This window comes from Diabrotica undecimpunctata, chromosome 6 (assembly GCF_040954645.1).
Source record: "Diabrotica undecimpunctata isolate CICGRU chromosome 6, icDiaUnde3, whole genome shotgun sequence".
In the NCBI taxonomy this organism is placed as follows: Eukaryota; Metazoa; Arthropoda; class Insecta; order Coleoptera; family Chrysomelidae; genus Diabrotica; species Diabrotica undecimpunctata.
This window is the reverse complement of record NC_092808.1, coordinates 110,966,633-110,993,085: the sequence shown is the minus strand read 5'-3', so window position 1 is coordinate 110,993,085 and position 26,453 is coordinate 110,966,633. Positions and strand designations below refer to the sequence as shown.

Here is a 26,453-nt window from a genome sequence, read left to right as displayed (position 1 = left end):
GAACCCAGTGTGGACATCGCCTCCTTGAGTTTTATGTTATTTTTATTCGAAATCAGTTAAAAGTCATTACTTTGGATATTTTTGGGATTCATGAACACGAGTATTACAGCGGAGATAATCTTAAACGTATTTTAACCTTTAATTGTGGCTTATTCCCATTTAAATAGTAATTAATTTAAAATGCGATAAGAAAATAGCTTCAGAACAATAAATATACACACTTTATAATATTTATTTGCAAAAATCATAAATATAATTATCTGCGCTAGCTCAGCTCTCCTCCTTTGTCTTCTGAAAATCTACTATCACAAAACATGCACTCTGTGTGATTGTTTTGTAGAATGCTACCTATTTCTCCCAAATCATTGTTTTCGCTAGCTGATACAAAATCTTCATCTTCTGAATCGCTTTCAGGTTTCTTTTGTTTTTTCCTGACTTTTTGTTTGCTGATTCAGAAGTAGCAAAGACGTTCCTTTTTCTGCAGCTTTTCAGCTATTTTTTCCAATAAAATCTCCAACTCTTGTTTGTACGGTGACGAGGTATAATTTTTTATTTAGCGGACTTTCTGCCTCGGGTGGCTGTTTTTTTTTAATAGTTGGTAAAGGTGATATGAGAAATGAAGAAACCAACTTATTAGTTGTTGCTACATATTTTCTTGAACAGCTAGGAGAATCAATGTTTTTACTGCATCCCGGTTGCGACTTCTTGTCTTTTGTCGATTTTGGTAATACCATGTTTGTTGTCGTTTTTAGTAATACAACAGTCTTGGTTACAGAATCGCTTGACTTATAATAAAGATATTTCTCTTTGCTATTTTCTGGTTGAGACTCGATGTCTTTTGAAAGATCTTTTGCCGATTTTGGTGGTGCATCATTGGGTTTATAGTTCTCTAAAGAAGCAGAACTGCAGTTCTTTGCTGCTTTATATTTTTCTGCAATGAAATCTGCTTCAGGAAAAATACGTTCCTATTAAAGGGCCAAATTCCAGTGACCTTAAAGCCTTTAACTACGATTTCAGCTGTTTGACATTTAAAAAACGCTTTACCAAGCAACTCTGCCGAATCATACTAAGTTAAAGCTCGTTGATTTTCCCTAATATATACACGTATTTCTTCGCTATAATAGATTTTAAAAGCGCCATGAATGTTTCATCCAGAGACTGGAGCTGGAGAAGTCGTGTGAGCCTGCAATGAAATGATAACTATCCAGCCAACCTAATATTAACAAATTTAATAAAATTCTCAAACCATTAAACATGTTCTGTTAAATCTAACGGCTAGAATGAGTTTCATAAATTGATCCAGCTGGAGCTCCATGCATCTGTTGGTCGTTTCTATTTTTCCGTTTTAGGAAAAATTAACATTGGTGAAATATATTGACCCCCAGCACTTCCAAAAATAATTAGTGTTACCAGTGAACCACGCTCTGCCGATTTTAATGCAGCAATTTACCTTCTGCCTTTGCGCCCTACAACTCTCGGAATTTTACTTTGCACCACTGATGCAAATACGTCTACGTTAAATGTTACATGCGGTTCAAAATTATGTTTTGAATATTCAAGCTCCAATAAGTTGAAAAATTCGTTAACGTTTTTTTTTAAAGTTCCAGTTGGCATACGTATGGACAAAGCTGTTTTATGCCTCATCAAAAACGAGTCTATGCAACTGCGTTCTGCTATTTCGTTTTTAAAAGAATGTGTTATTCCGTTATTCCATTTCTCATAGCTAATGTAATAAGTATGCCATATGATCTTTTGGGTCAAACCATAAAAGACTGCCTCCATTGCTAAGAGATACTGTACTAACTCAGCCTCTAGGTCTTTTCCCAATACTGTTTTTCTTCCCAATTTTGACTGAACTACTCCAGAGGATTTATGGTTTGATTCCTGACATAGATGCACAAATCTCTGTAGAATTGTTCTAGTAACGTTAGATTGTTTGTTTAACGGCTGTTTTTAGTCCAATTTTTTTAACACACTTTGTACCGAAAATACCATGTCGCTTACTTTAGGTATATACCTTCATAATTCGAGTTTTAGAAGATTTTCTGTCATTGCCCGTAGTATATCTGCAAAAAAATAATTTATTATCAAATTATTATATCAAACAATTTTTTTCTAACATTACAATTCTAAGAGATTTGTCTAGAATCACAAAATGTACTCACAAACTATAACCTGGGAACGAACCACGCTATGGAAAATTGTTTAAAACTTAGTTAGACGACAGTTATGCGTTCCGATACTGGAGAGCACCACTGGTATTAGAGGATTAGGATAGACTAAGAAAAAAAAATTAACAAATAATCGTATCATTGAAATTTATTTCTTCATCACCTTCTTCTGTATCAGACATCTAATTGATTTTCTTCATAGTTCTCCATATTCGTGCAATGTTTGACTCAGCACAATTTTTATATGCCAAATTGAAGACCAAGCCATGCTTTCTACGTCCACATTTTTACATAAAAAATAGTGATTTTCATAATAATTTGAAATACAACGAGGAGAAGAAAACGCACTTTACCTATGTGACTTGGAGGACTTGTGTACTAGTACGTGTGAGATAATCAGTATAAGAGCAGATGTGAAAGTAAAAGGCGGGATGTGTTATAGGGGAGATTATGATATGTATCAACTGGCACTTCATCAGTGCTACCAACTAATTAAAAGCGCCAGATTTAAAAAATAATGTTTTGGATAAGTTTTATAAGTTGTATGATTTATTCTGAGGTCATTTATCAACGAAATATTCGTGTTCAGAGACCTCGAAAAACTCCTAGTAATGACTGTCGACTGATTTAGAATGAAATTAACATGAAACTCCAAGAGACGTGGTCACGCTAGACAGCAGAAACGTTGGAGACCATCGCTGTCGTAATATTCGTCGTCAATAACCTCAAAAACCCCCCAAATAATGACTTTTGTCTAATTTCGAATGAAAATAACATAAAACTCTAGGAAACAAGATCCATCTTCCACCAGATAGCTCGAGAATCATCGCTGTCATAATATTCGTATTCAGCGACCTCGAAAACTTCCGAGTAATGACTTTCGACTGATTTAGAATGAAATTACCATACTCCAGGAGACGAGGTCCACTCTGCGCACCAGGTAGCTCGAGGACCATCATCGTTATCATATTCGTATTCAGGGACCTCGAAAACCCACGAGTAAAAAAATTGAACTGATTCTTGTCAATATTTTCTGAGTAGCCAATTTTTCAGTTTTTATGTACTTTTTTTATGTACTTTGGAAATGCCTTTATCTTATGCACAAAATGCAGTTTTTATTTTACAACCATGAGTTTTGTTCAGAAACTTTCGTGACACTTTCTAGAATCGAATCCAAAAAGTTGCACAGCGATTTATTTTGCTGCGGAAAATTGGTAGGTTTAGTGCTTTATTTCCTCGCCTAATTTTACACAGAGTTCTTATTTGGTATTCTGTCCTTTGATGTTCTCCCCGCAATCAATTGAAGGCTCCTATTTCTGACGCTCTCAGTATTATTTTCTTCACTCACTCTTCTCTTTCATATATCACCCAATTCAAATAAGTGCAGATTTTATACTGAGTTCTGATACACTCTCTTCATTCTAAGGTAGTAACTTTTCTAAAAACAAACAAAACATGCAACGGGTAATATTCAAAGGGAAAAGAAGAAGAAGATTAACAGCTAATCTTAAGTACCTATGTATTGGGACAGATAACAAAGTTTGTTAAAAAAAAAATCGGTTGCCTGTAAAGTCGGTTTTACGGGCGAAGATTTTACGTGACAACGTCTTTTTCTCGGTAGAATATTTATTGATATGAATATTATTAAATTGCACAATAGGAACAAGGAATTGAATGAAAATAAGAATTGCACAAATTTTAACTATAGAAATATATTTTGTTTACTAAAACATTGTACATGTAAACTTAAACTTAACTAATTTCTATTTGAGTGATTTTGTTGAGGATAGGACGATGATAGGAGAAATAGCATCGCACCAGCGGACCGATCATGTTTGAGTGGGAGAGAGACGCAAGGCATTCGCCGGTCCGGCGGGCCTCTCTCTCGTTCGGTGACTCATCGTAACAGACGTGAGCGGGCGTTACACTTTTTCATGAGTGACTCCGAGCCACAACCTAATTTAAGACGTTGTCACGTCAAAAACTTTTGAAAATAAAATATTGGTTTGGAGTTCCTATGCAGCACGTTTCAATACTTAATCAATTGGTACTAATATCTACACTTGAAGATGTCAAAGATGCCAAAATTGTTGTATTTTACCAATATGCTAATGATCACGTAATATTTTGGATGGAGGATCTGGTCATACAAAAACTATACAAACTTGGCTAAAAGAAAATTACATAACTTACATATTAGGACATTAAAATGTTACAAAACGAGAACATACAAAAATAATTTAAATGTTTGTAACGCATTATACCAAAAGAACTCTGATGTTAAATATTTTATAAACTGAGCAAAAACAACTTTGAACAACATAGACAAAACATTTTAAATCTACAGATATTGTTATCTAAATCGTAGTTTAATCGTTAAAAAAAGGTTAAAACGATCGAATGATAATATAGTTTTTTTTTCATATTTTAATAATAGTGTAACATACAATATAATTTTCTTGCGCGAACAATTACTTCTAAATAACCATCTCACGGAGACATAATAACTACCTATACATATTCATACTTTACATATAACCTTGTGGTTTTATTTTTTGGGTCACTTCGTGTCAAGTCAACAAAACTTAACAATTATAAACCAAGCTGTTTAAAACGGTTGATAATTACAAGAATAAAAAAAATTCAGCAAAATTTTCACTATTATTTATTACTAATTTCATTTAAGTGATTTATAATTATTAAGGTTAGAAAAATTTATTATATAGTTTATTTACAGGAGAAGTTTTACCTTGTTCTTTTATTAAAAAAAAAAAGAGAAAATGGCGATAAGTTAAAAATAAATCCATATAACAAAAACTTACTTGTATATGCACTTACACTTACCTATAATAATAATATTGTATCTCTCTCGTTTTTGTGATTCCATGATCTCGGCATATAATTATCTTGTTTTATCACTCGACATTTTTGTCTCAACTAATTTCTATTTAAATAGTTTGATGACTACTACTATATTTTTTTCTTCTTTTTCTGTTTCCAAAAAAAAATCTGTGTTATCGATATTATTTATATAAATCTCTGGTCTGGTTAATATTTAATGATGCCCATTTAGTTGCAATTTTGTAACATTTCGTATTCCTTTTATTTCTGTGATTCATATCCACTTCCTACGCTCCCGTTAATGAGTCGTCTTTGTATTACGACCGACTTAATACCACCTAAAAACATTTTTCTCTAGTTTCACTAATCATCCAGAATTTGTAGAAGATAACTAAATATCAAAGTGATATATGCCGAGGATGAAACATATTATTCTATAATGATACGGTGATGATTCTGCGTTGTGATACCATATATATCACCGGTGATAAACTTTCTTGGTTTATTTCTGGACAATGTGTATCATCTCTGAAACTTTGCAGAGTATAGTTTAAATGGCCAATAATAATGTTGGTATATAAAATCAGGCAAACAGAGTATGCTGGTGGGATGTAAGTGAACGTAATAGCATGTCGGACAAGTGAGCATCACGGGTGATTCATCTTAGTCAAGTTACAAAAGTAATAAGAAAATAGCAAGACCTGACGGAACAAGTTACTATTATTAAAACAATCATTTATTATTTGCTAAATATTTTATTAGAAAAAGTTACAGAAAAAATATATATTTTAACAGATAAAATATTATCTTTTTTGAAAACATTTCAAGCATAGCGCCGGAGCATTAGGGGCAAATATTACAAATAATAGTAGAAACTAGTTTAGCTTTTTTTGCTGATACTTTGGACTTTTTGTGAATTTGGTACCTACTCTTTCTGATAACAACCAACACATCGTTCTCTCTTTTTTCGATTATCGTTTCTTTCAGTAGATGTTTATTTTTGTTGATATTTTTCTCGTTGTATGCAATATAGCCAAGCAGTCCAATCACAAGTGCCTCTCTAAAATCAGCTATTTGAATTTTGGTATTACTTGATATTTGGTATAAGATGAGGGCATTGATTACTGACATTCCAAACATATACTTAAATGAAACCTTATGATACCATCGCAAACATCGACGAAGAATAGTAAAATAGGAAGCTATTTGATCTGGCAAATCAATGCTTATTTTAAATTTGTTGTAAAGCACAACAGCTTCCGGTTTATAAATTGATCCCTTATCTGATCTGTCTCTGACTGTAGTTACTGAATCAACTCCAAATGTAGGGCTTAACGTAACCTCCTAGGTATCCAAAATCATGAAGTTTACCAGAGGAACGAATTTAGATGAACTGATGAGTGAAGTAAAGTATCTTCGGGTAATATTAGATCCAAGGCTTACTTGGAATCAGAAAATAGAACGAATAACCAAGAGAACAGCAACTACGTTAATGGTAGCAGGAAAAATGTGTTGTTTAAAATCAGACATGTTGTATTTATAACGTGGTGGTAAAACCAAACTAGTGGTATGATGGACAAGAGTGCAGCAAAACAGTGACATCCTCTAACTAAGCAAGGTGCAAAGTCTGGGTTGCCTTGCAATCACAGGAGCTATGAGGGGCACACTAATGGCAGCGGTGGAGGTCCTACTGAACAACTCCTCTTTACACATCATTATAAGGAGATACGCTAGAATGAGATATTATAGACTCCGAGAAAATCTTATCAACGTATCGGTTAGATCAGAACATAATAACATAAACGAAATCAGAGATGCCGAATGGATGATGATTTTTGACCATATGTTACCTAGATACAGGTCTAAAGTACCTTTTAAAGTGGGCATTTGCGGAGAGGGATTGGGCAGACGAAAACTCGACCCAGACTGTAGAGTTACGAATGGTACAAAGACGAACCTAAAATTGCAGAAAGATCAGGTACAGGAATATTCGGTAGTGGTGAAAATTTAAACATTTCTATTCCGCTAGAAAAATATACCTCTGTATTTCAGGCGCAGAGATTTTTTGCAATCTTGCATTCTACAAGAGAAATTAACATGAGAGCTGTCGAACTGAAGCAAATCAATGTATGCACAGATAGCCAAGCAGGTATGGAGGCACTCATAAGCTGTAAGGTGGATATAGGCTAGTGTAAAAAGGCGACAGACTGGCGGAACATAACAGTGTCAAAATAGTATGGGTTCCAGGTCACCAGGGACTATACAACAATGAAAGAGCTAATGCACTTGCTAGAAGAGCATCAGCTACAAAATACTTCGGCCTAGAGCCGGCCGTGAGAGTGCCAAAGGATCCGTAGGCAACGTAACTCACACTGGAAAAATATACCCAGTCAAACACCTGGCAATGTGTATATTGAACGGACATGTGCTAATGTGGCAGAACTACTGCGAAAAAAGCAGGAATCAGATCAGAGTCATAACAGGCTTCCTTACTAGACATGCGCCAGTCAATACAAAAATGGGTCTTATTAAACCTTATATCTGTGCATTGGTGCGACGCAGGCGCACGAGGTGGATTAAGTTTTGTGGTAGCGGAAAGGCATAAAAAATGTAATTTCAATGGACTAAAAACAAATACTAGAATGAATAATTTTGTCTCGTCAAATTTTCTGGGTTGTCGTTAAGACTATTTGCACAAAGGTAGGGTGTATGTACCTTTTCAATCTTAGTTTTTGTTTGTTTGTCGGAGAGGTACTAAAGGATTTGTAATAAAAAGCACTTATATAACACCGCGAATTTGAACTTTACGAATTAAATACGAAGTGTCATTTCCCAAGGTATCTTTGTATTCTTTCTAGTAGTATTTATTATCTCTGGCAAATATGGCATATCGCAAATTTGACCCTTACCAGTACTATACGAAAATTGATTATATAAGATATCCCTAAGGAACATGTCGTATGGTATGAGAAAGAGACAGATATTTTTTTTTAAATAATATTCGAAGAAATCTCAATATTTAATTTTTTTTTCAGATTTTCTAACATGTCGTCAAGTGTTAAATATAATGGTCATCATAGGCTTCATGTTCAATTACATGTTAAGAGTAAATCTAACAATAGCCATAGTCGATATGATGTTACCAGCTCAGACAAATGTCACGAACTCTACAACAGCAACGAAGGTACCAATTGTGGAGCAACACAAATTCAATTGGACGTCTTCAGAGGTTTGTATTTATTTCTTAGTTTAACCACCCACTTTTGGTCTATTTTACCTAAAATGAATTTTATTCACTATTAATTTATCGTGAAATAAAGAGTCTGCTGCTCTTTTCCACAATAATAGTTATTTTTTTAAGTTCTATCTCATCCTCGGAGATTGAGAATCAAAATGGATATCCTAATCTTATAAAACCATAATGTACTACATTTTTTACTAATGGAAAAGTTGAATGTCGTGGAAAGTCTATATATATATATATATATATATATATATATATATATATATATATATATATATATATATATATATATAATATAATATATAATATATATATATATAATATATATATATATAATATATATATATAACTAATAATAAAAGACAGAATGCCCATCTGCACTGGATCAGCTCATAAAATCAAAAAATCTTACAAGAAGTTCAAAGATAAATTCAATGATAAAAATCTATAAATCCATCGTCAGACCTGTAATAACATACGGATGCGAAACGTGGACCATGACCAAAGCAAACGAAGAAAAGCTCAGACGCTTTGAACGAAAAATACTTAGAAAAATTTTCGAACCTCACCATGACATCACCGCAAACCAGTATAAGATCAGAACCAATATCGAATTAAAAGCACTCTACAATGACGCCGATATTGTCCAAGAAATTAAATCACAGCGACTAAGATGGGCAGGCCACGTGCACAGGACCACACAAAAGACCACTCGGACGTCCCAGAATGCGATGGAAAGATAACATCCAAGCAGATCTCCGGAAAATGAACATTCCATTTGACCCTAGGTTGATGGAAGACCGAACAAATTGGAAACAGGCAGATATCATCGGCGTATTCCAGATCGCTTAGGCGTGTGGTTAACGTCCATTGTATCCCTCTTGTGTTGGAGTCTAGTTTGGAGAGAACATAGTCTTCTGCTATGTTAAAAAGAAACGGAGAAAGCACACATCCCTGTCTGACTCCAGTAGATATGTCAAATTCGTCACGCTGCATTTCGCCTTTACAGTGACTTTGAAATTATTTTATGCGGCATGTTTCTTAGCTCTAAAAATTTTGGATAATGCAGCATGAGATAAGCTGTCAAGGATGCGCTTGAAGTCAAAAAAAACGTGTATAGGAGTGTGTTCCATTCAACCGATTGTTCCATTATTATCCTCACAGTATTAATGTGGTCTATTCAAGAGGATTCTGGTCTAAAGCCTGCTTGACCAGCTCGAAATTCAATCTTGTTTGTTAATCTTTTAAGTACGATGGTCGTGAAGATTTTATTTATTGCGGTAAGCAAGGTTATTCCTCTCCAATTTCTGCACAGTGTGAGGTTGCCCTTTTTTTGAAATTTAATAATGCTACCCTTTTTGTTTCCCACATCTCACGGATTATGGAGAGCAAAAGTTCAGCAATTAGATGCGGATCAGAAGTATTTCGGCAGCAATATTATCGATTCCCGGATATATTTAGTATAAAGTATATATTTAGTACAAACAAAATATTTTTGTTTGTAGTAAAGAACTCTGAGAAAGAAATTCAATCTAATTTAATTTAATTTAACTTAATTTAAACTTAAGCAGATCATAATAAAACACGTTGTATATATGATAATCTAATATTTTTATTCACTTTTTTTTCGACGTTTTAGCAATATATCGATGTCTTTTTCAAGAAATATTAGTGACTAAAAAACACTTTATCAAAAGACATAATAAGATTTAAAAAGAAATCTTGACTTACCAAGACAATTAATATAATAGTAAAAACGCAGGACAGACCCACTAAGTCACTACAAATAAAGTCTATTTTAAATTTAATATGTTTCTTGATGTTTGTTTTATCATTTAAACAATCAATGGTTTTTACATCATAGGTGTTCTGAAATTATTCTTTTGTATATTTTAGATTAAATTGAAATATATCTTGTTTAAATTTTTGACTGAATCTTTTTTATCATCATTGCATTATTTTTTAAATTTGTATAGACTCTAGGAGCTTTCTCTTTTTTCTGTTATAAAATAGCAGACTCATGGTTATTGACACATCATTTCATTCTTGATGTATGTTTATGCGCGTTTATCCTGACACTAGTGGTCTTGCGGTTTCTCCCACGTAGTAATTGTTGCATTCGCGGGGTATTTTATAGATGCAGTTCTTTGATTCTTTTTCTGTGTTGTTGGTTTTGGTTTTGGATAGGATTGATCTCAGTTGTTTTGAATGTTGTGATGTTGTACTTATTTCCTATCCTGTTCAATTTTTCTGATAAGCCCTTTATATATGGTATTTTTGTCATCTTTGAATCTCGTTTTGCGGATTGCTAGATTGCTTATGATGTTTTGTTCTTTCCTTTCTTCAGTCTTGTTTATAAATGACAATGGGTAGTTATGTTTTTTTTTTTTTTTTTTCTTCCTCAAATGCATTTTCATTGGGACAGGTATTTCGGGCTTTATCATAATAATGATTTGATAATTCCTTTTTTTTGATGTTTTTACTTTCAAGCGTCTTGATATCACACTTTACATACGTCAAATAACTGTCAAAGTTAAACTTGATAATTAAAAGTTCTCCTATTAGTTTTTAATAATTGTGTGTATATTAAACAGTATTTAATAGTTATATTACAATTAATAAGTATTCAAGATTCCCATTCAGGTAGCCAACGGAGTGGTACGGTGGTTAACGTGTACGGAGTGTAAATAGCTCCCCCCTAAATGGGGGAAGCTTTAAAAAGAAAGACGCCGTTAGGTGTAACTATTAACCAGACAATGAGTGCAAATAACTCTAAAAGTGATGCGGAGTCAGAAAATTATTTATCGGTCCCCGTACAAGACATGGATACCACTTTAAGTTCTGAGACAACAGCTGAAACCAGTCGTCAGGTCATTAGTGATAAAGAAAAGGATATTTATAAACAAAATAAAACACCTAAAGTTTTTAATCTAAGAAATGGAGATAAGTATAATTTGAGTAATATTTGTGTTTTTATCGAACGAAAAAATATTGAAAATGCCGGCCGTCTTCATCCCTTATTTGTGGGAGATATCTTACACAAAAAACTAAATGTTAAAAATATTAACCAAATTAGATCTGTTGGAAAAAATAGAATAAAAGTTAGTCTAAAAACATGTTCTGATGCCAATGCTTTAGTAAACAATCCTCTTTTATCAGAAAATGATCTTGTAGCGTTTATACCAAATCATTTATTAGAAATTAAGGGTTTGATAAAAGATATTGATACTCAATTCGATACGAAATATATTTTAGATAACATAAAATCTCCTTCAACAGTAGTTGATGTTAAACGTACACATCGTAGAATAGAAAAGGATGGTGATATACAGTATGTCCCCAAAAAAACCATTATTGTAACTTTTGAAGGGAACACTTTACCTAGTTATATTTCAATAAATAGTGTATATTTTTCGGTGGAGCGGTTTTTTAACAGAGTTACACAGTGCTTCAGATGTCTACGCTATGGTCACATTTCTAGGCAATGTAAAAATATTGAAGAGTTATGTATTAAGTGTAGTAATGTAAAAGCTGAAAATCATGTTTGTCACGATTCAGAAATTCGCTGTTTATATTGTAAAACAAATGACCACGTTTCTATTTCAAGAAAATGTCCTCATTATGAAAAACAACGTAAAATTAAGAATGTTATGGTTGAACAAAATATTTCCTTTATTGAGGCAAAAGAATATTGTGAAATGTCTTATTCTGGTATATCTGTAAACAATAGTTTTTCTATTTTATCCAACTCCAATTTTCCGCCTTTACCAGCGATTGAATCTAAGTCTGGAAATTCTAACTCCCTTTTACACTCAAATTTTAAGAATAATAGCAATTACGTTTTGCCCACCCATCCTACACGAAGTCCTACCGGCCATAGCAATAAAAAACGTCGAATTTCTAATGACACTCCTCCTCCACAACCGATGTTTCCGTTTCAGTTTGGCCCTAATCAACCACTGCCTCGAAATAATAATCCACCAAATTATCAAAATTTAAATAACAAAAACATTGTAAAGTCAATTGCAGATTTTATAGTTGAATTTTTAAAAGGTATTCATACCATTGAAGATATCAAAAATTTGAATAATGATTTAATTCAAACAGGAATAAATAAAGTGTTGGAGGACACATGTAAAAAGTAACCTTCACTCCATTACCAAAGACATTAAATATTTGTCAGTGGAATGCACGTTCTGCTGTTTCGAATAAAAATAGTCTAATGCATTATCTTGTAAATAATAATATTGATGTAGCAATAATAAGTGAAACATGGTTTAAACCCAAAAAAGTATATAGTTTCGTAGGTTATAATGTAATTCGTAAAGATAGACAAGATGGTTTTTCAGGAATTTGCATTTTGGTCAAAAAGTCGATTTCACACCTAGAATTAAGCATAGTTTCCAATTTTAATGTCGATCTTCTTGTTTGTGGTATTAATATCAAATTCAACAATAAAACTTTAAGTATAATTTCTGTTTATAGGTCACCGGATATTAAAACCAACACAACTGATTGGGTAAATATTTTTTCGCAGTTTTCAACTCCATGTATTATTGGTGGGGATTTTAACGCGCATCATGCTACTTGGGGATCCCATAAAAACGATTCTATTGGTAAACAACTCATTGAAGCAAGCAATAATTGTGATTTTGTAGTTATGAATACTGGCGAACCCACGTGTATTACCCGGCCAGGATGCAACGATTCTATGATAGATGTTACCTTTTGCTCCTCGGACGTAGCTAGTGATATAGATTGGGCAGTTTGCTCTGACACACTTGGATCGAATCATTTTATGATAAAAATAACTCTTGCAATGCAGCAAATTCCGCAGGACATCACAATTCCACGATATAGATGGAACCTAAAAGGAGCTAATTGGGAACAATATAAAGAGTTTGTGGAAGACTACTTTTATAACTTTACTGATGCAGAATATCCAACCACCAAAGAAAAATATGCATTCTTAATCAATTGTATAAATAATGCGGCACAAAGAACTTTAAAAGAATACAGACCGTTTAAGTGCAAAAATCGAACACCTTCACCTTGGTGGGATGCAGAATGTGACAACATAATTTCTGAAAGGAAACATGTACTGCAAGTATACAAAGAAAACCCCACAAAAGATAATTTTCTTGCATACCAAAAATGCATGGCACTTACTAAACGAACATTAAAAGAAAAAGCTAAAAAAAGTTGGATTGAATGATGTTCCAATCTCAACAAAAATACTCCAACTAGCATGATATGGAAACAAGCAAAAAAAATGAATCGTAAAACAATAAACATTGGTAAGCCACATAATGATGATTTAATAGATGCGTTTTTTAATCATGTAGCTCCCCAGACTGTTCCTTTCACTGTAAATATCGAACATACGATCTTAGATAAAAAACATTTTTTGGCAAATAATTTTCACATTAATGAACTAAATTATGCTTTAAGAAATAAAAAAAGTACTGCCCCGGGTTTTGATCAAATAAAGTATCCGATGTTAGAGAACCTACCAATTATAGCAAAAAGTTTTCTTCTACAAATTTTTGATGAGGTGCTTGCAGGTGAGTGCATTGAAGATTTTAGGAAAATTATAATCACACCGATTCCTAAACAAGGTAAAGACCCTAACTTGGCCCATTCTTATAGACCAATTTCTCTGCTATCATGTGTGCAAAAAACTTTCGAACGTATGATAAAACATAGGCTGGAATGGTGGCTACATAAAAAAGACCTGCTTACGCCCTGTCAATTTGCATACAAAAGAGGAGTGGGCACGCTAGATGCACTTACAACCTTAGTAACAAATATTCAAAATAATTTCTCTAGAAATAACTTTCTTCCAACAATTTTTATTGATATTGAGAAAGCATATGACACCTTAAACTTAAATATTTTGAGTAAAAAAATGATTATTGATTTTAACATTCCTAAGGCAATAGTGTATGCTATTATCGGATTATATTCAGAAAGACATGTTTATGTCAGGGATTTTAACAACCATTTATTAGGCCCAAGATATGTTTTCACAGGAATTCCACAAGGAGCTGTCTTAAGTCCTTTTCTTTTCAATTTATACACAGCTGACCTACATAAATTAAAGTTGGAAAAATATCCTTTTAAGATCATCCAATATGCAGATGACTTCTGCATTTACTGTGAAACAAAGAAGAGAGATGAAGCTTTTGGATTTTTAATGGATACCTACAACGTTGTAGAAATATGGTTGGAAGAAAATCACCTTCAGCTGTCGGCCACAAAATCAGCAGTGACCATTTTCAGTAGACATAATATTCCCAATATCGAAACATTTATAGTAAAACAGCGAGAAATTCCTTTTAAAAAGGTAATTAAATATTTGGGCATTATACTGGATCACAAGCTCACATGGAAATTTCACATAGAATATATGTTAAATAGATGTGAAAAAGGCCTAAACTTTCTGAAAATGACAACTAAAACTTGGTGGGGAACAGATGTTCAGACTTCCTTACTTTTTTATAGAACTTACATTCGCTCTATCATAGATTATGGATGTTGGTTATATGGATCTGCCAGCAAGAACTTACTAAACAAATTAAACATATTTATAAACCAGTGTTTGCGTATCTGTATTGGTGCCATGAAGAAAACTCCTATTGAGCCCCTTTATGTTGAAGCACGTGAGCCTCCAATTTCTCTTAGAAGACATTTCTTGGCCGAAAAATTTTTACTGAAAATTAAACACCAGAACACTTTCCTTTATACCGAATTAACAAATTTAAACAATTATGATTTAACGAATAAATATTGGATTAAGAAAAATTCTCCAACCCTATGTGAAGCTCTTAGAGAAAACACAGTTTGTGCTGATGAAGCTATTAATTTAAAATCACACACAGATATAAATGATTTTGAAGCTCTTTTTTATAGCGTTAAATTTATTAAACCAAATTATGTTAACACTGGAAGAGCAAATAACAACATTATAACAAGCATCTTATCCAATTGGGATTACTACAGTACTATCTACACGGATGCCTCCAAATCAGAAGAAGGTACAGGATGTGCCTTTTACATCCCCATGGAGAAGGTAGAAAAAATGTTCAAATTAAAAGCAAATATTTCCATATTTAGTGCGGAAGCAATTGCCATATATCAAGCCCTACTTTTTGTTTCTAACAGAGATTCCTCCGTTATTATTGTTTCAGATTCCATGTCGGTTCTCACAGCCATTAACCAACCTTTTGTTCCAACCACATACTCCAATCCCTACATAATATTAATTAAAAAATTAGTTAAACACTTTAAGGAAAATAAAAAAAATGTGATATTTATATGGGCCAAAGCACACAGTGGAATTAAACATAATGAACATGTGGACCAACTAGCCAAATTAAGTATTTATTCAGTGGATACCACAGAATTTCTACCCAGTATTTCTGATTTGGTTGCTTCACGCAAGGCAGTTTTAAAATATAAATGGAGTGACCTATGGTCTGAGTTTTGTTTTACCAACCCAAATAGATACACTTCTTTACACACAACTGTCCCTGTTGCACATTGGCACAGAACTTATAATGTCCCTAGGCGTTATATAACAACCATATCTAGGCTTAAATTTGGACATGCTTGTTTTCCTGCTCATCTTGCAAGGATTCATGTGATCGAGAGTAAAAACTGTGTGGAATGTGAAGTAGAAGGTGACCTAGATCATGTAATTTTTGGTTGTGCCAAATATAATTTGGAATCCACCTTATTATATAATAATATAGTTCGTATTACCGGTAAATCTCCGTTTAACGTTTTATCTGCCCTAGCGACTCAAAATAGATTAATTTACGATTGCATAATGGATTTTATGACCAAATGTAATATTTTTCTTTAGTTAAAAAAAAAAAATGTTATGTATGTAATGTTACCTTTGTTTTCTCTAATTTATATGTTTAATCCTATTTACCGTGGCCTAGTTCTGTGTATGTTATATATTATAATGTCCTGATGGTCCCCTGGACGTGAAACGAGTGACCCATGTTAATTGTATATGTTTATGGATATATATGTGTATGTATTATTTATATTTTTTTTTGTCTTCTTTTTGTTAAATGTTGTAAATTTATCTATTTTAGTCTATTCGATTGTAAATAACTCAAAAACTTTTTACTGTACCTAATGAGATTAAAAGATCATGTAACTGGCTGTATGGCAAACTGCCGAAGCCATAAAAATAAAAAAAAAAAAAAAAAAGATGTTTTTACTTTCTATTTTTAGTGGTAATTTAAATAAAGTAATAAACTACTTTGTTAACAAAACAACAAAAATATGTTAACCGTGTCTGCCAAATATATTCAATAACCGCCTTAAAATTTTTTTAAACAGGTTTTTAATTACCCAAAATTAGCAAATAACGAGATTCAGAATTTAAGATTTGCTAATTTGAAAGGCCGATAAATAGCAGTTTTGGATAGTAAAAAAATATTTAAAAGCCGACTGACCTTTAGGAGAATTTGCTGTAAATCTGAAGACTATTGGCCAATGATCAAGGATATTTGTGACCATCACTACATCTGAAATTCCAATGGCTCTAATTGAACTGAAGAATCATTGCTCTTTGGAAACAGATACATGCGCTGAAAATATAAAGACAAAATATTGAATTGTAATTAATGAAATGTAATAATATAGACCAGTGGAATAAGGTTTTTTTCGTGACACTGAACCGGCCAGCAAACGACAGTTGTTTTGAGTATTATGGAGCTCTGTTACAAAAACCCTATATGTTTCCTGCAGTCGATTTGTTGGACTTAATTAGTTATTAGCAAATTAAGGTCAAAAACCGGTAAATTTTCACTTTTTTCATCTATTAGTAAAAACTGAAGCATTTGAAACAAATTTAAGAATAATAAACTTCATATAGAAAGTCATATAAAAAAATCCTAAAATGACGTTTTTTCTAATGTTTTTATTCTTGTTTGTTGCTTAGAAACTTGCTAGTGCTAAATGTAATCAAAATTTCATCGCGATCGGTCAAATCGTTTAAAAATTATTTTATTTGTTTATCCCAAATTAAATTGATTTGCAACAATATAAGTCAGAAAATGATGAAGTTAAAGTAATTCTACGGATGGCTTATAGTGTTGCCCAAAATCGGTCTTGGTCTTGCAGTCTTGGTCTTGTTCTTGCGTTTTCGCAAGACCAAGAACAAGACCCCTAATTTTAGCAAGACCAAGACCAAGACTGGCCGTGGAAGATTTGAGCAAAAACAAGACTAAGCCTGCGAGACTCTTGTGTCTTGCAATTACGACTGAGTGTCGTTTTAGCGAGTATAGTAGTTTGGATATATGCTTAGAGACTCTATGAGATGTAACAAAAATTTGAAAAATTGGACTTTTGCGCATTACGGACAATACCATAAACATACATAGCAAATGAAAATATTTATTAAAAGAATACTTGACACATTTAACACGTACTCAAAAGTCATATAACACACATACACAAGTAAAATATTTTGTGCATTCTTTCCCAGCAGATAACTTCTTCGCTCTGATATTAATTGTCCAGATTTTGAGAATAGCCGCCCTCTAGTCATAAAATAATCTTCTTGCTTTGCGACTCTGACAGTAATGTCGTATCGAAACTTTTTAAAAATACCTTAGCTGATAAAATATAATAAGGTTAGCATACCTATTCCTTTTGTTAAGGACACCGACTTAATAATTCAATTTTTTTCCATAAGATCGCGGCTAATATTGAAAAGTAACGAGACAAATTAGTAACAGATAATGCCGGTTACCATGTCAACAAAATACCAAAATATTTAAAGTAACGAAACGAAGTAAGCTTATTAAATGCAAACATTTATTAAAAAACAGATTAACTCCCGTGGGCATGGTAGATAGCTCAGTTAGTTAGAGCATAGGCTCTGTTACGTTGTTCTAAGATCTAAAGTAACGTTAAATAAATAGCAATAGGCTAATGGGTAATTTCGAGACTTACAAGACTCTTGCTGCAAGACCAAAACCAAGACGGGGAACACAATACCAGGTGTATTGGCGCAAGACCAAAACCAAGACTGTCTAAGTCTCGTCTTGTTCTTGCATTTGGGCGACACTAATGGCTTATAAAAGAAGAACGATTATTCTATCAGCATTGAAACAAAAGTAAAGAAAAATTATTTTAAATATTTCAAAATTATTTTTCAAAACCTTATCTGCTCCGTTTTGAGTTTCCTATTGATATTCATACCGCGTTTTGTATTTTCTAAAATTTTCTTGTAAATATTCTCAAAGTAGGAGGAGTTAGAATAAAGGTAGAGAACAAAATAAATTTCTAGATTCTATCAGTGTGATTGTTTGTTAACTTATTTAATTATTTTAATAACTTAGATTAGATTATGTGAGGTCGTTAAATCCATGCAGCCTCACCGCACTTCGACCTAGAGAGATCTTTTGTGCACACCTTAATCTAGCTAAACTCTAGGATGTCAATACTTTTGATGAAATTTATTAACATCGTAGGTGACTTATTTTCTATGTCAGAGGACCCTCGACTAACCTCTCCTAGGAATTTTAGTCGTTTGCAGAACAGTGCTACGCATTTGCATAGTATATGTTTTGTTGTCACAGAAACGACAGTTTTCACTATCTGATTTGCCCATTGTTTTGAGATGATATCTCAGAGGGCAGTGACTAGTGAGAATGTCAGTGACAATTTTTATATCTTTTTTACTCAGTTTGTTGCAGTAGGCGACACTTATACGAGCCTTTTTGCTTGTCTTTATCCTGATGCGTTAGACCAAAGTAATCTTAGTCGATTGAGTTCCCAGGTTCGGAGATTCTCTCTGATGTAGCTTTTTGATAGTCCACAGAAGGATTCTGGACCCTGGAATTGATTATTAGTCCCTTCTTTTGCTAGGCTGTCAGCTTCCTCATTTCCTGCAATTCCATTGTGACCTGGCACCCACATCAAAGCCTGTTGCGTTCCGACAGCTTCTTGAGGGATTATTTACAGTCCCAAACTAACATTGATTCACAAGTAAATGACTTTAGAGCCTTTGAAATGGCTTGTATTTCTGCCTGAAAGATAGTTGGGACGTTTACAAGAGATTTAGATAGCCTAAAATTGGGTCTAGTAACTTCTACTCCTGCCCTTTCATCTATCTTAGGTCCATCCTTATTCCATACGAGTGAACCTTCGTCAAGTTTCGGTTCAACTTCTTCAACCATTTGGTTGTTATTTATGACCACTTCGAAGGGTGTTTTGAAGTCGTATTTAAATGGCATGGCATCTGTCGGCCTGTCCTTAGAATAGTTATATCAAGAACCTCTGTCCTAATTGCGTTTATAAAGATGGGTTTGTTACCTCTGTTTGCAATATATTTTAATACCTTAATTTGTTATGTTTTTTATTTTTCTTATTATTCTGTTAGGATATCTTTCTTTTTTTATTGTATAATGGCTTTGGCATAGCCAATTAGCGAGTTAGGATATCTGTAAGTATTAAAAAGAAAAACGAAACATATCATGCTCACATTTTATGTAGATTTGGTTTGGATTGATTTTAATATATATTTTTTTAATTTATACTACAACTTTATCAATCTTCATATTGATAATGTGGATTAATTATTGACATGTCTTAATCGTTTCATTTGCTGTTATCACCATTTTACTAAGACGTAATATTTGCCTGTTCATGTACATTTTGAATTATTTAGTAGTAACTCTATGTATTATCTGCGTCAAACCTATGATATATATATGGAGGAGTATCATCGAGCCGCAAGGATTTATCTCTTGCTGTACTGCTCCACCATAGGCCGATCAGACACCAGCATATTCTAGTCTAAGCCGCAGATTCATCTAGAATTTTAAACTGCTGCGTTAGCCTTTTTTATTTTTCTGTATACCGAGTTGGGGCTCGAACCCACATCCACTGAACCATTCGACAATGATGCGAATGAGAATCGGCCGCCTAGCCCGCTTGACTATCTGACCGACATTGTACCATTGACGTTGTACCTATGATATTCAGATATTTTATTAAAAAAATATTATTTAAGTTATTTGCTTCACTGTTAGTTGGTCATTGAAAGAATAATGTAGTATATCGAAGGATATAATCAATCAGCCAAAATATTAGTCAAGGCATTACTGGTATTAGTTATTATTTATTATACTCATATGTCAAATAAATATAATTGCCACCAAGGTCAAGATATGTGCCAAATATAAGAGATTAATCAAGGGAGTTTCTAAGAGGACTTCCTCTAAGACGAGGAGGTACTACTGTACCTCCTCGTATATAAGCGAAAAACCGTGAAGATATTGGCGCGCATTTCAAAAGTTCGCTTTCTGGCCCTGCAGTTTATGCATTGTCGTAAATCTCCCTTGCTTTAGTAAACAGGTAAAGTTTGTTTAGCAGAAAATGGTTGACTTCAATTAGTGCGGTCGTAAATATTATTAAATTTATCTGACTTCGCTCATTGTTAAGACCTTGTACCTCAGGTAAACCATTGGTACCTGAAACCGGACCTTTTATACTATTATCGGTTAACTCAGGATGTTTATAGTCGATACTAATTGAAGTCAACCATTTACTGCTAAACAAACTTTACTAAAATAATGCTTCTCCATTGAGCTGGAATTTGCACCACTTTCATAATTCTATTAAATAATCCTGTTAGCCAACTTGTTCCTGTCTCTTCTAAAGCTGCCTTACTTCCTCAGGAACATCATCTGGTCCAACTATTTACCTTTCTTTATTTTTTGAAACTCTTGAACAACTTTCTCGTGTTCTATTTTGATGACCATTGCTTTTTCTGTCTCCGTTAGTTCAATTGAGTTTCTGTCAAATTCCTTATTTAATAAACTACTTTTCCATCGCTTTTTGACATCCTTTTCGTGAACTATTATTTTATTTCATTTCGGATACATCTAATCTGGTTAAAATCTTTTGCTTCCATTGCTCTTTGTTTGGTTAATTTGTATTACTTTGTTTCACCTTCCCTAGTAATTTAAAAAAAAAAAATTAGGTTAAGTATTGGAAAGACAAAAAGTATTTGCTCGTGTAGAAGTGTGTTTAATGGTGACAATTGTTAGTATTTAGTTATATTTTTATTAATAAGATTAGGGCAATATATTTCTTTGAAACAATGTAACTAAAGTTGTACTCATTTCTGTATTACGCCATGAATTATTTATTGTTTTAACTAAATAAACGAACAATAAATAACCTTTGTTATGAGGAACTTAACTATCAATATGGTTAAAAAATAATTCTGTCATTTATGATAATATATCAATCAAATGATGTAAATTCTTAGAAATACAACAAATACGCTATTTTATAAATTTGTATTTTTTCCGATATTAAATTTATTTTAGATATAAAATATTGTGATCAAGTTTATTAGAAATTAATAATACTTTTGAAAAGAAAATAAGAAGATCACGTATTGATCAATTTTCTCCATCGATTTGGGCATTTGGGTAACAAATAATATAAGCTCTATAACATGAACATTTCCAATTTTACACATTTCGTATATCGATAGAAAACGATATTATTAAATCGTTTTCTTTCATGGCCGCCAAAGCTGGTGGCACCTCTGTTCGCTAACCATTGCAGTGGTCAAGTTTTAGGAGACATTCGTTGGGCTTTCTGAGTTTGAATTTGTATCAGCCCAAGTGTCTGGTGAGGCAGGGATATGCTGAAATGATTCATAACACTTTATTGATACCGATTTGAGCACGGGAAGTTTAACGAATTTGTCCTCCTATGCCATTTAATTCAACAAAGCGATAGCAGCTTTTGCTAAAAGATTTAATCTTTTACACATTTCGTATAGCCCAGAGGATAGAAAACGATTATTAAATCGTTTTCGTTCGTGGCCGCTAAAGCAGGTGGCACCTCTGTACGCTAACCACTGCAGTGGTCAAGTTTTAGGAGACATTCGCTGGACTTTTCGAGTTTGAATATATATATATATATATATATATATATATATATATATATATATATATATATACATTAAACATTTTAGCAGATGTTTTAGTCTTTGGAAATCTCTACCCGATCGACATTATTGCCACACTTTGTATAGTTTTTTCTTTATTTTTTCTTGAACTTCGTTTGAACACCACCACTTTTCTTTACTCTCAAACTTCTTTGCTTTGGTTTTCCAACTATTTCAATTGCAAAATATCAAATAATATTAAATCGTATGAAGATTATCTCTCATGGTCCAGTTTATTTTTTTTACCATTTTTCCCTGAATAAGTTCTTTTTCATCTTTTAAAATATTATTTGAATATTTGTGGTCCCCTCCGGTGGGACCACACAGGGGGATTCATATAAATGAATATATATATATATATATATATATATATATATATATATATATATATATATATATATATATATATTCGAAAACATCAATGATACGCTCATATAAAAATAATTATATACTAATGACAGTAAACCATGAGATATCAGATATCTTTTATTTGTCAGTTCAATAATGTCTGTGTCCCGTTTTACGTTTTGGTAAGTCATATATATATATATATATATATATATATATATATATATATATATATATATATATATATATATATATATATACATATTTTACAATAACTGTTTGTCTTATACATGTACATTTTAGAATCTTGACAAAGGCAAGGGTTTACTGCCGAAACGTTGATTGCAATGGAAATTAAAATCTAGTTCCACATGTAATATATATTTTATTGAACCTAAACCCAAGAAATACTAAATTTATATTATATATATATATATATATATATATATATATATATATATATATATATATATATATATATTCATTTTGTTTCACTTCTTACTTCAAAGACCAGCACAAGCAACCTATATCGTTGGCTTATAGTCTCACTTCTTATTACATTGCAGTCCTTACATTCACGTAGACCTTCTTTTATTATCATGAAATAATGTATTTGAGAATAATTTTGTCCCCTTTTGTATGTGATGCAGTGGCAGGTAGACAAGATATGAATATTCCTGTTTGTATATTATTTGCGCCTTATTTTATAATTTTGTGTAAATAGAAAGTTAAAATGTCGGGCGAATAATAAAAAACATAAATATCAAATGTAAAATTCATCCATATATTGAATAAAAATTAGATTAATAAAAATATAAAAAGAACAATTCATCAATATCTTGTATTAACATCAGATTAACATACCTGCAATATAAAAACATAAAATTTTCTAACACAACAAAATCAGATCATAAATTGTCCACACCTACGCAGATCATGTTTTCCTAACGTGTTCTTCAGTTCTAGGAATTAATGAGAAAAACTGTTTTCATTCAATCATCGATAAAATATTTTTAATCCACTCTAAACTCCCTGTGAATGTCAATTGAACATTAACAACAATTTAATTTATAATTTGAAACTTCTTCTATGGTTCCAACTACTTTTGGTTCAGCTACTTTCCTACTGAGTTGATCTTTGCCCAAAGAAAACTATTTCTATCGAAATTGAAAGTGCGAATCTGCTGCTGCTTCTAACTCTCCGAATCTGGTGGCAAAAAGACATAGACAGCCTAGCCTCAAATAATTTGTATTTAAAGAACTTACAATTTTGAACTTTGGTGATCTCTGCTTGCACTGCTTGGCTGCTATCATAAAACTTCTTAAACTTTTTTTCACTACTCACTTTACTCACCGGCAAAAGAAAACAACAATATTTATTTTTCTTTTATACTTTTACGAAGAAACGAAAAACACCTTTTCTCTTTTAAATCTCGTACCTAACTCCTGTGTTTCTTTTTTTAAATTCCAAATTCGGTTTTCTCTCCTACCAATTCCTCAAAATTTCTTCCTTGACCAATTACAACACTCCTAGAAACGGCAGATTTTGCTCCTCCTTCCTATTTTTCTCTATGGTCATTTCGTCCTATTATATACTCAAAATATCTACCGGTTTCTTGTTGACACAAAATCTATGTCATCCTAGCCCATTTAGAATAAACAATATCGAAATCTATTGTTTTTACTGCATAGAAAAACAATTTGCCCACTTTTTTATTCTACAAAATTTATGCAAATATTTTGTACTAAAATCCCAATCTTTACTACTTATCTTTAGGTACAATCGCTTACAAATAAATTTTAATATTAGGAAAGTCTCCAAACCGCATTGTAATTTTCAATCTTTATTGTTTCGTAAAACTCTTATACCTTCATTTGTCCTTTCAAATCTATTGAAGATTAACAGTTCTTGAAATCACTTTAAATACTATGACGCACTTTTCACAAAAATATGCTTATTTATATCGTAATTTTAAAACAGATGCCAGCATATATAATTTTTAAAAGATTTTGAATCACCCTGTAGACTACATACCATTTACTCACTATTATCATTTACAGGTAAATATATTGCGTCGCTTATATTGCTGAAAATAAATGAATCACCCTATCGACTACATATCATTTACACACTATAATATATCATTTACAGAAAAATAAATTGCTTCGCTAAAAAACCGCTATATTTTCCAATTAATCGTTATATACATTGATTTCATTACGCATATTAGATTACCTTTTTTGTGTCTTTTTTTGTAATACTTATGAACTAGGTTTGAAAAACAACTTGACGCAATCAATTATTGTGTTATGTTGTTTAGATTTATTGACTTATTGCGATTGGAATTTTAATCCCGTTGCGTCGGGCGATTAAACAAATGTAATTATATTAAAAAACATTTTTTTATGTCTATCTTTTTATGACTTTAGGCGAAACGTTTTATGATTTATATTTCTTGTTTACAAAATTTCTGATCACTGCAAAATTTTTGCTTCTCCTACTACTTTTTGCTAGTCAAATCCTTCATTTCACAGTTGAGATTTCTTGTAGTTTTTTGTAAATTAAATATTTTTTCATTGTCTGTTCTTTTACTTTACTTACCGCAAGCTTTTAATTTACGTCATGTCGATTATTTAGAAAAGATCATACATTTTGTTTTTCAGTGGTTATTACCATATTCAGACTTTTTCTTTTTGCGTTAAAACGATGTAAAAACCTTTGTTAAAGATCGTTTTCATTCTCTGCTATAAGAACATCATCGTATGCATAACATAGTATTTTTACGCCCGTATTACCCATTTTATATTCTTCTATCTATAATGATTTAAATAGTAATGGGTTTAGAGAATCACCTTGTTTGATACCACTGTATACTCTAATGGTTTTGTAAATTTACATTTATTCGCGCTTTAGATATCGACGGATGAAAGGCAAAAACGACCAAGCGACATTTGGCTAACTTTACAGTAGAGCATTTCAAAAACTCTAGATATTGTTTGTAAAAAATCACTACTCGCCTAAACATTTAAAATACAATCTAACAAAAATTTACTAACTGTAAAGGATTAAAATGGAATAGGTACCAAATGAAAGTTGTTCTTAAATTTACAAAATTCTAGTTGCTTGGTCGCCGAAAATTGTTAAAAATGTCAATTATTTTAAATTACCAAGTGACAAAAAATTCATCGTAGCTACATGAGGATACAATTAATCGACGCAGAAAAATTTTCTGATTTCAGTGATATATATATATATATATATATATATATATATATATATATATATATATATATATATATATATATATATATATATATATTCTATATATATATATATATAACTCAATATCGCCCAAATTGGCGTTTGGTAACTTTTGCCTTTCAACCGTCGATATATTTTCTGTATAAAACGTCTTTATTTATTCTAATTAAGATTTTTAGAATTTCCCTGTTGCAAATTAATTGGACAATATCGTCCAGCTGAATTCGATCTGAGGCTTTCTGTAAATATACAAAATACAGTAGTTCGGGTCTATTATATTCGATAGATTTTTATGTTTGTCGCATAATAAATACAGATTCTGTACTACTCCAGTCGTCAGAGACGAAAATGCCACTCAAACTCTAAAAATCATACGAACAATCTGAATTTTGCCGAAAATATTAATTTTGGAACCCCAAAAAGATGCAAAAAAGTTTACCACTTTTACCCCCGGGCTTCCCCGTAAAACCCACTGGTAGGGAGTAAAAACGCAAAAAAATCGATTTACCAAGAATCTGTACGCCGCAGAAAAAAATGTTTCAAATAAAAAATGTAGCTGAGAGAATTCTAAACAAAAATGTTTTGGTAC

General features: G+C 32.2%; 1 protein-coding gene across 1 annotated transcript in view; it reads left to right on the top strand.

Moving 5' to 3' along the window:
• The window catches only part of LOC140443721 (sialin), a 130,366-nt gene that overhangs the window by 74,593 nt on the left and 29,320 nt on the right, over positions 1-26,453 (top strand). Inside the window, exon 3 of the mRNA XM_072535110.1 lies at positions 8,048-8,241. Coding sequence (XP_072391211.1) covers positions 8,048-8,241 — 194 coding nt within the window. The remainder of the gene's footprint in view (positions 1-8,047; positions 8,242-26,453) is intronic.